This window comes from Salvia miltiorrhiza, chromosome 4, assembly GCF_028751815.1.
Source record: "Salvia miltiorrhiza cultivar Shanhuang (shh) chromosome 4, IMPLAD_Smil_shh, whole genome shotgun sequence".
Lineage (NCBI taxonomy): Eukaryota > Viridiplantae > Streptophyta > Magnoliopsida > Lamiales > Lamiaceae > Salvia > Salvia miltiorrhiza.
The window spans coordinates 36,543,814-36,560,633 of record NC_080390.1 but is presented as its reverse complement, the minus strand read 5'-3'; the positions used below and the strand labels follow the sequence as shown (position 1 = coordinate 36,560,633).

General features: G+C 34.0%; 1 protein-coding gene across 3 annotated transcripts; it reads right to left on the bottom strand.

The window, feature by feature from the left end:
* Window positions 1-1,193: 1,193 nt before the first annotated feature.
* On the bottom strand, window positions 1,194-15,491 carry LOC131021402 (uncharacterized). Of its 3 annotated transcripts, none has more exons than XM_057950586.1 (26): window positions 15,276-15,491; window positions 15,079-15,170; window positions 14,659-14,788; window positions 14,478-14,540; window positions 12,984-13,085; window positions 12,708-12,876; window positions 12,474-12,572; window positions 12,220-12,369; window positions 10,756-10,795; window positions 10,342-10,399; window positions 10,159-10,241; window positions 9,587-9,685; window positions 9,291-9,406; window positions 9,088-9,206; window positions 8,705-8,775; window positions 7,127-7,232; window positions 6,901-7,040; window positions 6,600-6,758; window positions 6,408-6,511; window positions 5,565-5,740; window positions 4,551-4,740; window positions 4,316-4,415; window positions 2,545-2,713; window positions 2,185-2,267; window positions 2,004-2,080; window positions 1,194-1,689 (listed from the first exon to the last, which is right to left on the bottom strand). In XM_057950586.1, exons 2-26 carry the CDS (start codon window positions 15,148-15,150, stop codon window positions 1,518-1,520), a joined length of 2,847 nt encoding a protein of 948 aa, XP_057806569.1. In that variant the 5' UTR covers window positions 15,151-15,170; window positions 15,276-15,491; the 3' UTR covers window positions 1,194-1,517. The 3 variants fall into 3 exon arrangements, with proteins under 3 accessions (XP_057806569.1, XP_057806570.1, XP_057806571.1); XM_057950587.1 differs by having other exon boundaries at window positions 15,289-15,476; XM_057950588.1 differs by lacking the exons at window positions 15,079-15,170; window positions 15,276-15,491 and having other exon boundaries at window positions 14,482-14,540; window positions 14,659-14,740.
* Window positions 15,492-16,820: the final 1,329 nt, after the last annotated feature.

The window sequence follows — 16,820 nt, the reverse complement described above, 5'->3', positions numbered from 1 at the left end:
TCATATTTATTTTATAGGTTTCATCTTAATTAATTTTAATTCCAAAGATTCTAGCAAAATTAAAATTGTAATCTTTGTAGTATTTTTTAATTCTAAATTACTAAAATTATAGTATAATAAAAAATAGTCCTAATTTGGAGTAACTTATATGATGAAGAGTCCTAATGGAAACTACTACTTAAATAACTATTAAAATATAAAGGATAAACCATAATATATTTATAGATATATTATACTATATGTATAATATATTAAATTACACAATTGACCTTAAATTAAGTATATATATGAGGGATATAATAGGCAAATAAAATTTTGTAAAATAAGGCTCTTTTATAATAGGTTATAGATATAGATTGGCTATTCTCGCTTTGGATATTAAATAGATTTGTTTATATACGATATTGCCCACGAAGATTGTTGCATCGCTACTCTCAAATTACTAAAGTTGTTTGCCTCTCAAAGTTATTATCCTCTCTGTCCCACTAAACATGATTCACTTCTTTCAGTACGAAAATTAAGGAGAATGTATAAATTAAATAAAAATGATAGAATCCACAACTTTTCAAGAATTAAATATTGCCTTTTATAAAAATAAACTATCTTTAATGGAACGACCCAAAGTGAAAACGAACCATCTTTAATGGGACAAAGGAAGTATTTAGCAATATTGGTTAAATGAAGAGTAAAAATGGAAAATGTTAAAGTAATAACAATTGCTTCCTAGATAGACAAGTTAACAATAATATGAACCAAAATCACTCAAAAAATTGAGACTCAATCACAAAATAATAATAAAAAAGATAAAACTATGTGTTGGTTTCGTGGTAGAGTGGTTAAATACTTAAGATTAATGAGGCCAAATGTTTGAAGTTCAAATCCATCATTACACGATCAAAATATCTCTTCAACCCAAAAAAGAAGATAAAACTAAAGTCAGTGCATCTATTAGGGTGCGTTTACTTTGATAGAAAAAGAGAGAAAAAGTATATTTTCACCTATTTTCCACAATTTTCACATCTTTACTATTATAGAAAATTTTCTCCAACAAGGTGGACTATTTCCTCAGGCAACCCCTTTTCACTCATTTTCTCGCTAATGTTAGATAATATTATCCTAAGGTCAAGGATTGTGAAAATATTTTTCAACATTTTCTCATCTTTTCATTCTTTAGTAAACATACGATAAAAAAATAGAGGAAAAAAATAATATTTTCTCATCTTTTGTTATCCATCATTTTCCAATGAAAATTTTACAACCAAAGTAAACGCACCCTCACAGGTAAACAAGCAAGCTGCAAAAGTTTAATCGACTATAGACACCTCCAAAGGTTTACAGCTCTTCAAAGATTGTATAGGAAAATTGCTTTTACACTATGAAGAGAATTTTACAATTGGAGATGCTGCACTTCAATTCTTTTGACAATTTTCCTACGCCTACCCTCGGTTTTCATCACCTATAACAAGACATCCTCAATAGCAAACCAACCCTACGTAGCGCTACAAAACATCTCCATCTCAGTTGATCTTCGGCTTTGGTCTCCTCGGCTTTAATACAAACCAGAGTACAAGGCCAACAACAACAAAGGCAGGAATTGTAGTCATGTCAAACTCGACCTCTACTTGCCTTTGCCTGGTGCAGTGAATTGGATGGAGACTTCCAACAGTCACATTCACATAATCAGCAAATCTGTGGAAAACAACACGTGTAACTTATCAGAATAAGACTGCCTTGATCGGTTTCATTCAACCATACAACTGTACTCTATGGTAACTGAAAGTCAAATACTTAACGATGTTTAACAGGATGCAGAGGGAACAGACGCATTCACATTCTTAAGCAACTCAACAAAAGTTTCAATTCCAAACTTGGCATTCATATTTTGAAGCCATGAACAAATGATAATAAAAAACTATGCTAAGTTATACAACCAGATCTGCACTAATTTTACCAGAAATATACTGTAACTGAAAGTCAAGAAGTAATTTATATTATATGCTAACCCTTTTGTTGCATCCTCTAGAGTGTAAAGCAATCTCAAGGCATCAGCATAACGTAGTTCCCCAGTAACACTTGAAATCTGAAAGAGAACCCAGAAGAAAATTCAAAATAAGTGGTTTTCGCCTAATGATTTGAAAAACCTAATCAGGGTTCTGCGTGATGCAATTTCAGCTGTGCACTTACTCTTCTCCATAGACTGATGACATAATTATACTTGTTCAGCAACTCACGCTCCTGGGATCGAAAGAGCTTGAAAGTATGTTCTGCTGTTTCTCATTTAGTGTCAACAATGAAAGTACTTATTCAAAGTGACAAATTTTCAATACTAAACTACAGATTAAATGTTATGACACAACCTAAAAGCAAAGCAAAACTCATGTAAAAGTAGAATGAAGCACTATGATTCCCCTTTTCATAGCATTAGGATAAAAGTACAAACTACGGTCCTGAATTAGATCTTTAATTAAATTTAGGGTTCTTGAGTTTGTTTTGTTTAATGAATGTAGATATTACCAAGACCATGGTACCACAAAGAAAGGATACATGTACGCTCCATCACAAGAAGATTGATTGCTGAATTCACAAGTTGTATCGACTCCTCAAGAGTTGTGAGTATATAGCTCCTAGCAATGGTATCAGACTGGAGCTGGGAAATATGCCAACCTCCGGAGGTAACAGAAAACGGGTTACAACCCACTGACCATATCCAGTCCTGTCGCACATCAAGGCATGATTCAGAGGATAATTGGTAATGTAGATGTCTATTCCATCTCTAATCCTCACATTAGAAGTTGAAAGAATCATGTTGACATACATAACAAGTGTGCGTGCACATTCAAACACTGACTTAACATGAAACTGAGTCAACAGACATAACTGGTCCATGGCCCAACAAAGTAACCAACAGATTCAGCTGAAAAGGAAGCTAGAGGCAAAGTAAATTTATGTGCAATGTAACTAATTAGTGTATGAATAACATAACAGTAAGGATATAAATGACAAGAAATGCTTCAATTTTAATTGGATAGGACTAATTTTAATTCCTTCCTGGCTAGTAGATATTGGGAGCAGCTAAACTTCCAAGCAAATGCAAATAAGTCCAACTTAATGCATTTGTTCCCAAGTTACTTCTCATACCAATCCCATGTACTTATATACAACTGGAGCTTCCATTTATCAAACAGGAAATTATGCAGCATAAGAAGGTAGCTGGGCAATGAAGCACTACATTTCATTATTCATTAAGGACAAAAGGCTTAAGTGCAACAGGGCTTTCCACTTAAGAGGCAATGGAAACAGATTTAAGTTAACTAACTTTTCTAGGCCAGAGCAGACGTATAGTTCCTTCCCTGAGAACATTAAGAAGGTGTTTGGCTGAGCTTATAATCTCCTTCATAGTGTTTGGCAAAATAAGCTCCTAACTAAGTTATAAGCTATAAAAATAAGCTCCGCCTCTCCCAAAAACAAGTTCCTCTACCCCAACTTATTTTTTCATAATCTTATATGCAACAAGCATTTTACAAATATTATTCAACTATGATTTGATATTCCATCATATACCCTTTCAAGTTCATCTCTCTTTCCCTAAAAGAAAAAAAGTCATCTCTCTCTCTTCAATTTTCTCTCTCTAACAAAGATTTTCTACCTATAAGCTCAATTATCCAAACACTTTGACAACTTATAAGCTTTTGAAAAACTACATCTTATTAGCTCTTGAAACATCTTATAAGTTGTTGGAGCTTATAAGCTCTTTAAAATAAGCTTAGCCAAACATCCTCTTAATCAATGAGGTTAATCAAACATATGTGAATTTTTAGCTAGAACCGCACAAGAAGGCATGCCATAATTATAGGATGCCAATGACCATAGTATCCAAGTGTTCAATATATTAAATTAATCATTAATCATACAATACAATTTAAAATGAAGAATGAGTCATAGATAAAATGATCAGGTGAGAACAACATGTTTACTTGAGATCTGTGAGAACACTGCACAAACCCATAAAATCCATGAACAAGAAATGACTAGACTGAACAAATAGATATAATACATGAACCACATTAGTTGATTTTCAATCCTATGCAAGTGTAATATACAAATAGACATTAATTTAATAAAACATGTATAGAATTCAAAGGGTAAATATGGCTATTATCATTTCTCTTTGTAGAAAAATCTTTCTATCACATTTCAAATCCATATATCACCTTCTTTCCTGCTCATTTAAATTACAGAAGCAGGAATTTTTACCATATGCTAGGACCATGACAACTGAGGTTAAACTGTTAAAAAGCAGTAAATATGTTATAACCTCAATTGCAGTTTCATGGGCTTGACTGTAAACTAGATGAAGTGGAAGCACTCCAGCTAGATGTTCAGAGACAGCAGCCAGAGCAGCTTTTGTAGGCCTCCTGTGCAACAGAACAATTTAGCTTTTTGTGTTTTACTTGAACATTTACTACCAGCAGTTATAACCAAATAAGTTAAGAGATTTTAATGCTATTATCTATGCCCAATTTGATCACTGTAGAAGCAAGGTTTTTAACCTCAAGTCCCACAATAGTGACTGTCCATTGCACTGTAGATGGCTTTCCCAGGATGATGGCTCCGACTGAACAACAATAACCATATCAGAGAGTGCTCTGGCCTGATAATGCTTGTCGACTAACAAACCCTCATTGTGAATGAACCAGAAGATGGGGATTTCCAGAGTAGACCTGCTTTGTGCATGCAAACCTGTATCAACAAACAAAATGCATTAGTGCAACATGATTTTCAAAGCTCTAAATGGTGATTGAAGTAAGGATATATCCATAATTAGGTCTCATGTAGTTTCAGGAACTATTTTTAACTGACTTGTACATCCACTTATGTTAAAATTAGGTCATTGTGAAAAATCTGAGTCTCCACACTTTTATTTATGTTAAAACTAGCTCCTTTGCTACAAGAAAAGCAAACGCCTAATATTTACAAATAATAAAACAGGGACTTAGTTTTAAAAGAACAAACTTTAGGGACCCAATTTATTCTTAAAAAATGTAAACAGTACGGACTCGATGTTGACAGGTAAACTTATATATCACCTGTGATAAGAACCATTACTTATTGATGAAAATTTAAATCACTATACATTTCCAGGGATTTGAAAAAGAAATCTAATGGCAATGCTCAAATGCTATTTGTAGTCAAACAATCTATATAAGCTTTTAACTCGACACCACAAAGAATTGTTTTCTTCTTGTAATCACCACCACCATTTCCCCAATAAGGCTTTGATTATTAAAGTAACATTCACAATTGTAGATTCCGTGCATGAGACAAATGAAGATCATTTGGGACTTGCTCAAGAATAAAAGAAATGAGACACCTCCCATTTTCTGAAATAAACCCACGCCATATTATTTCTCTGCTACGATGAACTTGCACAGAGATAGACACATGCATGTGAGTCCATGAATGTTGTTTTAAATATATGCCGAAGCCAACATATGTTCTTGTGCACATGAAATTGGAAAATGGAATTTAAATATGAAATATTTATAAACACCAGAAAATCAAACCTTTCAAGGAAGCATGATCCTGTAGCCTCTGTAACTGATGCTGAAGAATAGAAGAATCAAGATATGAACGAACTGTCTTCCTGAAAGTTCCATTCACGAGTAACATAGGTACAGCAGATGCTCTCCTAGCCACTGAAAATGCCATTGCCAAAGCAGGATCCTCGGACAACGGTAACCTATGAAAAAAGTTAAAAGTTGGGTGTTAAGACCATAAATCAGAAAACAAAATTCAATCATCTCTCAGTAAGGGATAATCCAGGTGGTATAGTCTAACAGCGGGCTTAACAGTTCAACAATTTTCACATGCTCCAAGAACATCATAGAAAAGAACGGAGCATAATCTAATACTCTAAGCCACAAAAAAGTAGTGAGCTATGGTCTCAACATTGACAATTTTAAACCCATTTGTTTCTTTCATTCCGGCTGGATCAAGGTAGAGAGCTTACAGCAAACTCCAAAATAAGAAATTCCTAATAAGTCGATATATATACAATTTGAGCAAGGATTTCTTTTTGTTGATTATCAATAAATTCCCAGGCTGTAGCATTAGATGGCAGGCCTGTTCAGGTTCAGCATTTAGAGTTCAATCTAAATTATCAATACGTTGCATAACATAACTGTTGTAGCTAGAACTTTCAGAAGCAGTACTAGAATTTCCTATCATTTTGTCTACTGCAGATATGTTGTAGCCACATGAAACTGCATGAATGAAAAACTTCTAAGTGCATACTATAAAAGGTTCTAAAAAAAAGTGCATACTATAATGGAGAATGTATTAGACATTGATGGAAATCATTAATTACTTAAGATGATGCATATAGAACTAATAAACAAAAGGCATACATGTGTTGGCTGAAGTGAACTTGCTGAGAAGGTAGCACCAGAGACGAAAGCCCATGCGTTAGACTTTCCAGATCAACAGGTAACTGCTTAATATGTCTTACTTTCTGCATAAATAAAGGAACAGTGAATACAAGATTGGATATACTTTCTCTAAAAATTCTAAAGAATGCTTTCTTTTCCATGTATCTTTACCTCTTGTGTGACAAAAAACAATTGAAAAGAGATTTTTTCATAATAATGGAATGCACCATCTGCAAGGGAAGGAGAAATAATGTGCCTCAGCGAACCCCAGAGAGTAGCCCCTAGATGTGAAAGGAAAGTGTCACGTGCAACAGTGTAATTCTGGTATTCCTGCATGGCCAGAGTGTGGTCAGAATAATAAATTGGTTTACACTGACAAGAGAGCAAAATGCATCAATTGTCAGGATCTCTATCTTGGACCAAGAACATTATATATGAGAATGTTTAATTTGGAAAATATGGAATAGCAAACCTCATATGTATCACTGAACAAATTCCATTTCTCCATGCGTTTCAATGCGTCTATGGCCTTTTTTTTATGACTTTCATCATATTCCTCACCCTCAAAAGACTGGAGCTCATTTTTCAAATCATTCATGCGCTCATCAAGCTCTGTTATTATGATGTTGCAGGAGTTCAATTAGAATGTGAATGAAGGGGAAGTGGGAAAAGAAGTTAATCAAGTAAAAGCACATTACCTTCACAAAGTGAAAGTTTGACCTTTCTTCCTTTACAATGTTTGAAAGCAAAGAGCTCATATATGTCTATCTCAGCTAGAAGGATATCAATGGCATGATGATCTTTCTGCAGCATTTCATATGAAATATAGCTCATAAATCCAATTAACCAAGAAGTTATAAGTTGCCACTACATCCTAAAATCAGATGAACGATTTGTCATAACGGATACTAACAAATTCAATATATGCTTTTTGCAGTGAACAGATATATTGCACAAAAGCTTTGATGACTAAAGCAAAGGCTTTCTTTCTACATAAAGATAGAACAAGCAAAAGTAGTGCATAGCATTTACAAATTCTGACAACAATGTCTAGTAATTGAAGATGCTCAAACATTACAGCAATAAGAATAATATTTCAATATACATAGAAAATAAAGCCAAGCAATCAGCATCCTAGTGAAAATGTCTGGCAGAGTTGGATCATCAATCCGTGACAAGTGACACAACACATTTTCAATTCTTTTATAAAGTCATGACAAACAAGAGATCCAAGAACCTTTATAGTATATATAATGTTCAAGGTTTTCTTAGAAGCCTTATTCAGTAACTCAATGCGACCCTTGACACCATTCAGGTCAAGATGAGCACCCAGGCTGCAATCCCCATTAGAGTAACTCGACAGCCAACACAAGTCAGTATACATGATGGCCCTTTTGTTTTTTTTTTTAGCAGTATATTCCCACTATATTTAACAAGTCTCAGGAGGAGTTTCTCGTACTCATTCATGCATCACCATATATTTGACTCAACATTGTTAAACAACCTATGAAAGAAATACTATCTAAGGTAGATATGCCATATACTAGTACATAAAAGGACAATACAATTTCAAAAACCACACAAAAGAAAGCTCAAGACAGCTTTACTAGTGGATGCCTTCTAAGTCGGGTCAATATGTTGTTACACATAGAGTCTATTCGATAAGGGCGCAAGCGTAGCCGCGCTGTTGGGCTCGCTGCTGCCACGACTTCTGTGGGCTCAGCCCTTGTCTTTTGTGTTGATTAGTTCCTTTAGCGGCCTTAATTTGGCTCAAGAGAACAAAAGGAGTCTTTCTGCTCATCTAGGATTCGACCCTTGGTCAGAAACGGCACTGTTCACTTGGGCAGGAGAGTTCTGTCTTCTGATTGTTCTTGTTACTTTTTGGATATTGCTTATATGATTTTATTCTATTGTTTTTGTTCCAGTTACTATGTTGGTTCTCCTTTACTCATACAAAGAATCAAATCCTTTACTATTGGAAAATGGGACTTAATTGCTATATCCCTCCTATAGAATTCTTCCACTGAAGTGATCCATTGAATTAATGTAGCATGTAAATGTAATAACTAATAGGTGCCTATGTACACCCAGCCACAAAGATGAAGAGAGATTTTAAAAGGATAATGGAAAAAATTAGTGTAAAATACATTTTAAGAAATTCTTAACTACAAAGAACAGAAGCAATAAGGTTGCTTTTTCAATATACTATCAATTTGGCTAAATAAGAGCTTCCATTATATCATTGAATACTTTAAGAAGCTTTAAAAAATGCCTACTTCACCAAACACTGCAAACTTCTCCTGGATTGCCTCTTGTAAGCGATCTTCAGCTTCATCTTCTGATATTTCTGAATCATTAGAGACATCATAAGGATTAAATAGCCAGCACATTAGTTTATTATTATCAGGAGGTAGAGAATGTATATACAGTAACAACTAGAAACAGACAAAAAGGTGTACATAATTAAAAAAATAGGCATCATTATATGTAGAAATGAGACATAAACATAAAATCCCAAATTGACATTGACCGACCAATTATCCAGACAAATATTTAAAGAAAAACATGGAATCATGAAAAAGCAACAGAGTAATCTGCAGCTTATTCGAGTACAATTACTGTGATTAGTTTTAATTCACTTCCTCTGACCAACTAATACCTGCAACTGCACCAATTGTTTTCTCCACATTTGGTAGGCTTTGTGCTGTACGTACTCCTTCACCACCTACTGAAGGTCCCCATGAAAATGGTCCAGCAGACAAGTCGATGAAAGCCCACCTGGAATAAAATGACTACCAACTATTAAGCATCAAGATCCTGAGGGGAAAAAAATAAGATAGAGAAGAGGGTGGGGGGACTTACCTTTGATTTCCAATCCATGTATCTGTCAGACATTCAGCATGAAAACCATTTAAGTTTTCAGACTCTAAATCTTTCTTAGAAACAAGCTTCAAATTTTCATTTTTCCCTCCCAAAACCTACAATAGATTTTGAAAGATCATACTAGAAGACTTCCCAAGAAGAAGCTTGCATTAGAAGGCAATAAAAGCTTCCACAATCTGATCGTCACAGCCAGTGCATATTTAAAGATATGAAACTGGCATTTGCCCTCTCTTAAGGAATATATCAGTTAGCATTATAACATAAGAAGAAAATACCTGCAGAACTTTGCTCTGTATCATATGGGCTGTGTCTTTTCCTTGATATAGCATCTCAACATTGTTCAATGTGTCGAGGCATCTATTATACCACTCTATCTGATAATCATTTCAGTAATATCCAAGAAAGCACATCAGAATCATGAATAAGAGTGCAAGATTTTCCGAGAAAGGAATGGAAGAAAGCAAGAAACAGCAAAAGTCTAGCTATTTCTTTTTTGTAATTTTCTTTGTCTCAAACATATTGAACTTGCTCGACAACAAAAAACTTGATAGGAAGCAAGTACAACCAATAGATGTGACAGAAACATAGAGATAAAAGCTACAATAGTGATTGGTTGATCAAAGACTTAATATAATTTCGTGTATTGCATAACCAACAAGTTATTAGGATCAGAATTAGAAAAGATATCTCAACCAAAGAAAAATTTAGTGCGAATTCAGTATTCAGGAGTTTACAAGGTTGTAGCAAGGTAGTGGTGGTAAAACTAGTTACAAGAGCTCTGAAATATTTTTCAATCTATATGTCACGACCAGATACATAAGAAAATATAGGCGGAAGCATAACGAACCGTGTCAGTCTCTTCCATTACAGTCCAGGAAAACTTTGCCATTGGATGCTTTTCATACAAAGGTCTTTTGATTTTATCAAGAGCTAATAAGATTATTAAATGTATAAATTAGTGATTGCAGAATGTGTCTGTCATCTCGCCAAACAGGAAAGAATTAGAAACTAAAGGGCAAGTAATACACACCAAGAACACTCTCTGGAATACTTCCAGACTGAAGAATCTTTGTCTGCAAGGTCTTATTCTGCAATATTAATTCGAGTAGAAATTAGTGTGGAATAGTATACAAAAAAGAAGACAAAAGAAAGCTGCATTTTATTTTTAAAGTTAGAATGTATGGCTCAAATATGAGAATGACCAAGTAAACTAGTAAAGAATGGCTCTTGTCTTAAGTAGAACAACACAAAAGTAATTTAGATTTTGATCCTTAACTAAACAAAAAAAATGTACTTTTGATCAATTAGTTGTGAAGAATCTTAAATTTGTCATAAAACTTGAAACTGAATGAAATCAGCAAGGAAATGGAACTTCTTGAGTATGTATTTAATAACCCTAATGTAAAAAAGAGTGCAAAAGAGGCTACATAATCATAAAACATACCTCCTTAAGAAAGTTAATTTCAGACTCAGACAAGCCTCTCCTGCAGTGTAAAATCAGAGTCAGTGAACTCAACAGCATGTAGATATAAATACCACACCAATTATAAACAAAGACTTTTCAGTCAGACAGAAATGGATGATGTAAACTATTTCAAAATTTCTTCTTCTCTTTTCTGCATTTCAAAAATCCTTCCTTTTCTCATCTCTTCCAGGATACTCATTTGATTCTGAGCCTTTTCTATTCTATCAGGTCTCTATTCCATAATAGTGCTCATAAAAAGAAAAAAGAAAAAAGAAAAAAAAGAAAGAAAGAAAGAAAAAACCATAGAATCCACACCTTGTCAAAAACCTATATAATCAAAACAACCCTGTATTCATTATAATCAGGCAAGACCAAAAATCAGAACTGAGTCTTCAATGCTCCAACACTAAAACATATTAAAAGATTTCATCAAATCAAGGCTAAACTAAATCTTTTAAGCTAGTTTGAGTTAAAAAATTCAGGAAAAATTATTTGGGCTCTAAGTTGAAGCCCATTTTAATCGGATTGCAACAGTATACAGTCAAAGTGCATCAGAAATGCTCCTCCTACACTAGTTTATGCTAGGATATTATAGTGGGTAGAAGCTGGCGATGTTTACTTGTGTAATGTTGACACCATGAATATGATATAATATGACATGAGTTTTCTACCATAATCCTTTCAATAGACTCAATCACATTGGTTGAACAGATAACCCTCTATATTAGTGGATCAAGAAGTGAATCCACGATTCATGGGTCAAAGTGGATGCTAGTTACACATAGCCCAAACCTGGATCATACAGGCAGCTAACTGAATATTAAGTAGATTTCTAAAATTTGGCACAACATATGCTTGTATTACAAAAATTATAGCTGGTAGTACTAGAGAACCAACTAAAGCATGGACATAGTTCCTACTAATCCAGCAGTAATCCAAAACAAGTATCAATGTATTCAAAAGCATTAGCACAGAGCTCTCAATATAATATCTTTTAAGAGCCTTTTGGAATAGAACTTTAATCCTTGTAAGTTTTCATGGGTTGGTTTGAATGTTTTACAAGGCACTGTGCCAAACTAAACTCACTCCTCAGTTTCAGAAATAGTGAAACCTAACCAGACCAACTAGAGGTGTAGCCAATACCTTCAGGTTGGTCTAGCTAGGAGAGGCGTATCAACTTATAAAAAGCTCTCACAGAGGACAAGATAAATGTATTGATTCTGCATGCATCCTGTTGTTGTTGTAAATTGGAATGAATGGGGATGTAAGCATAGTCTAAAACAACTAAATAGAGGCGCATGGATGTCTTAAACATGGAAAAAAAGTACACTGAAACATAACATAAAATGTAAACGTCATTTAGAGAAGATACGCAATAGCCAGGTTTATCTCAAATTTGACTGCCATTCCTCATATCTAATAGAAAATGCTCAAAGAACTTACCGATAGCCATATTTAGGTCTTTTCGCATCATGTTTTGGGTTCAAAATAAAGATGTTATATGCACCTTCCAGTTCTAAATATTCCACAAGGCTGCTGAAGATAACACTGATCATATCAACATCAACTTGCCAAAGACCTGCAGAATCATCCCTTTGAAGAGAAAATATATGAGCATCACAAACAATGAGCATAGACCAACTAAACTAAACAACAATATGTCAAGTCTTCACCTAGTTCATGAGGCATTAAAATACCTGGCATTGGATACATCATCCCTACGGCCAAGGACATCTATTGCACGTTCAAATATGGATGTGACTTTTTCGCCCATCTGGATGGCATGAACAGAAAAGCTACAGGTGCATTTGACAAAAGATAAAACGTAAATAATCAACAACTACAATCAATTTGCAGTTCTACAAGAAGGTTTATGCCTCAGATGAACAATAAAAAATAATAAAGGACAGAATAATTATTGGGAGCAGTACTTGTAATTTATGTGACTGACTAGTGGAAGATGGTGACGTTGCTCGCGATCAATGTTAATCTTGTAAAATGGTGTAAGAATTTCTCCAATTCTTGGAATTCTAGTGTGTTCAAATATATGATCAATTTTTGTGAACCATCGCTCCAATTCTTCTGGATTTAGCTTAAAATCTGCAAAACAAAAGATAGGAGGTACTCATAAATAAAATCCACCTTGTCCAAACAGTAAGATGATTGAAGTGATCATTCGCAAAAGTAATGAGCGCATCTCCAGATACCTTGGTTCCCATTTCCTTCAAATCCAATGAAAACAAAGTTTACAGGCACTGGAATGTACATTGAGTCAACTTCCAAAAGCTTGAGATAATTCGCGATATTTCCTAATATCCAAGAAAATACAACTTCAAATTCTGAAGAAGTGAAATATAAGGCATAAAAACTTCGCGTACCAAGGTAAAGAAATTAATTATGCAACCAATGCAATTCTTAGCTAGTAAAATTACAACAACTGAATACATTCATCAGATACCACAACTCCAATCTCTAATGATGTCTGACACGGGAATGTTTTTACAATCTTTGCAATTCGAGGTCCACCAGGCGATTCAAAACTTAACTGTATACCACACCTCTTCTAAAGAATCTTCTTTATCCTCAAAGATTCTCCTTTTCCTTTCCAGCCGTAAGACCAACAAAGGGCTGGAACAATGGAAACCCATAACACTTATCCTCATTTACAGATCAAGCTGCTAAAATTAGACAAGAATAAGTCACTGCATGCCAAGCTCATTTAGCACTCTACACCAAAGTCTGAGAGAGAGAGAGGGTCCATGAAGACACACATGGTTAAGATCTTCAGACTAATTCCTAATAGAAAACGCACCAGTTTGGGGATAGAGCATTATGCGGAAACACATGGTTAAGTCTCAAAGTCAGAGACCTTCCTAGAAAAGGAATCCACTTTTCTAAAAGTTAACAGCAAACTCTTCCTTGGAGATTAATCTAATAACAAGAATGGGTCATCATTTCTAGATGGGGGATCTAGTCTGTAAATTTCATCTACGCTAGTCTTGTGTAATAACATAATCTAAATTCTGCTCCAGATGTTGTTTACAGGGAGCAGTAGGCTCATGTCATACAAACTGTCCTTCAAACCCTTCTGCTGAACCTGATGTAAATATTTTAACTATAACTTATACAGTCTTGCTCAACACACTGGAAACTGTTTAATGGATCCTTATAAATATTGACCTTCACTACCTTCTGGAGATACATAAAAAGGGCAAGCTAATGTATATAAGTTTTAAAATATCGTAAAACTGTGACACAAAAAAATTTATAAGCAGCTCTCTGTTAAAGAAAAGAAAGTCATTAAAGCTACATCTCTAAAAAAGCTATCAGGATTCAATCAAGAACTCTATGCTGATGTCTTTAGTCCATATTGGATCTTATAAGATTATGAAATTTCAGCAAGGTGCTTTAAGTATCTCCAGCTTGGCAACCTAACTCAAATTTAACAGAACAGAAAATAACAAAAAGAGTGTGGAAACCACATGAAGGATTTCATAGAAAGAAATATTAAACAAATTACCAATATTCAGGCAAGTCAATATACATGTTTGTTCATACAAGAAATTCCTTTAACCATCCAGTTCAGAGCTATTAAAGGAAACAACTATCAGAGGTTAATGGAATTCAACAAATGAAGCTTAAGAAATCTTGGTTAAATTTAGCTACTTTCTAAGAGATCTACTACCATACAGAATAAGTACCTGCCTTGGTGAAGTTGGCGGTATCAAATTTGCTTGGGTTAGATGATTCCAAATCATCAAAACCTGTAACAGTCAATGCCAGCAACAGAGAAGGGAAAAATATGTAAGACATTCCTATGGCTCATCGGAAAGGGGCAAACAATACGTAGAACAAACTGAAGATTGTAGAAAAATGTCATACCAGTTCGCATAACAGACTCGCTCCAGAAACGACTTTTCTCCTTGAGGTTAAACAAGGAGAAAACAGACGACGATGATTTACCGCTTTTACGATTACCAAATGGAGCCCCATTAGACGTATCCTCTAATAGCTGATGTAAAGCATAAATAATCAAGTTAATTAAAACAACCATATTTCCACTAAGGTTAGCAAAATATTCTTCTAACCTCCCATTCTCCCTCAATTTCAATATTACTTAATCAACTTACGCACGAAAAATAAAACTTAAATCACACAAGTAAGCAAAAATCAGAGCAACTAAAGCTAATTGAGATGTTAGGCGTTCCCTAAATTCCCAGATACAGTTAAAACAATCTAAAATTATCAAAAGAAAGTGACTAAACAATTAAAAGACAATAACAATGAAAAACAATCACTCACCAGAAGAGAAAGCAAGGTTAGGAAGAGAACGCGAGAAATGTGAGGACCAAACATCGAAGCCGATCTCCACATTCAATCTTGATTTACTAGCTCTGGAAATCCGAAAATTCCCCAAATGAAACAATATGTATGATGAATAAAATTATATATATAAATATAACAGAATTGAATTGAGCAGAGATGGATCAAGGTTTTACAGCGAGCGATTACAGGGGGAAATGACTATGCAAAGACTAGACTAGAATGAGAACAGTAAAAACCAGCCAAAATTTCTCCGGTGCGTTGAGATCCAATTATCTGCAGTGGATCAGTGTTTAGTAAAAAAGTCGCACTTGAGCAAATTCCCAATAACTATGTAACGTAGGGTTGGGAATTTTGTCTCATTTCTGTCATTACAATCATTTTAATTTTTGAGAACATGCACCCGTATGCCCTTATGGCTATATTCAACAATGAAACTCAATTTTTGGATATTCATTTTGAAAAACATAAATTATGATTATTTTTTATAATTTCAATCAAAAATATCTTTGATTCCGTGGATCATACTCTACCCAGCCCAACCTCGTACACATGATTCTCTCTCTATCTTTGTCCTCCGTTCTCGGTATAATTGTGTCAAGTGTACATAATGAATGATATAACACGATTTATCCATTTGTACCAACTATACCATCATTCAATCTTCAATCACATTTGGCACAAATTGACCTAATTGTGCCAAGTGTACGTAATAAATGGCACAATTGACACAAATTTACTCATTTGTATTAACTATACCATCATAATCCGCGCGCTCCAACCCGAACTCGAAGCCCAACCTTCGCGCAAACCTGAATCCGTTCCGTCCTAATTAAAGGCAAAACAATCCTAAAAACGTAAAACAAAAAATTGCCAAAATTTGTATTCCCTTCATCCCACCATAAGTGAGACTATTTCCTTTTTGGGCTTCCCATCTAAAGTGAGACTTAAAAGTTTTACCCTTTAACACATTTTCACTTTTTCACTCATACAAAAAATACATATTTCTTAATTCTCGTGCCCAGAAAAAGGGTCTCACTTATGGTGGGATCGAAGAAAGTATTTTTTATATATAAAAAGGTCAAATATTGAGTTTCATTGTTCAATATGACTATCTCACAAGTTCACTCTTTATTTTTTTTATTTCTTTTATGTTTATAGATGCAACGTGTCATGCCCGCGATGGATAAATTAAAACTTCAACTTGTATGATAAAAAAAAAATGTATAAATATAGAAATAAAATTACAGTGGAAAATAAATGAGCCAAACAATATACTTCATCCGTCCACGAAAAAGAGTCATATTTATTTCTTTTTTTTCAAGAAAAAAAGTCTCATTTAATTTTTTTAAACTATAACATCATACATTTTCTCCTATATTTAACTATAAATTGTATTTTTATTCTATTTTTTTTAACTAATAATGTACTTTTATTTTAATTTATGTACTAACACTACCCCTATAAATTGTACATTTATTTTAACAATTCTTAGAGCATCCGCATTGGTGCCTACTTGATAGAAGTGGACCACATTGAGTAAGGAGGCCGCATTGGAATTACTTGATAGCCTACTTGATTTTTTTAGTTTTGATTTTTATGCTTTTCATTTAATTTTAATTGGTCAAATTTAAATAACACATTTTACTACTAATTAAAATTCCATTAAAATAAAAATCCTAAAAATTACATAAAAAAAACTTAAAAACATAATTAAAATT

Excerpts from the sequence above, each read along its gene's own strand:
- LOC131021402 (XM_057950586.1), bottom strand. The coding sequence starts at position 15,150 with ATGTGGAGATCGGCTTCGATGTTTGGTCCTCACATTTCTCGCGTTCTC. Across the intron at positions 10,796-12,219 it reads AGACCTAAATATGGCTATCG|GAGAGGCTTGTCTGAGTCTG; the intron begins GTAAGTTCTTTG and ends TTTACACTGCAG. Across the intron at positions 5,741-6,407 it reads GTTCACTTCAGCCAACACAT|GTTACCGTTGTCCGAGGATC; the intron begins GTATGCCTTTTG and ends CTTTTTTCATAG.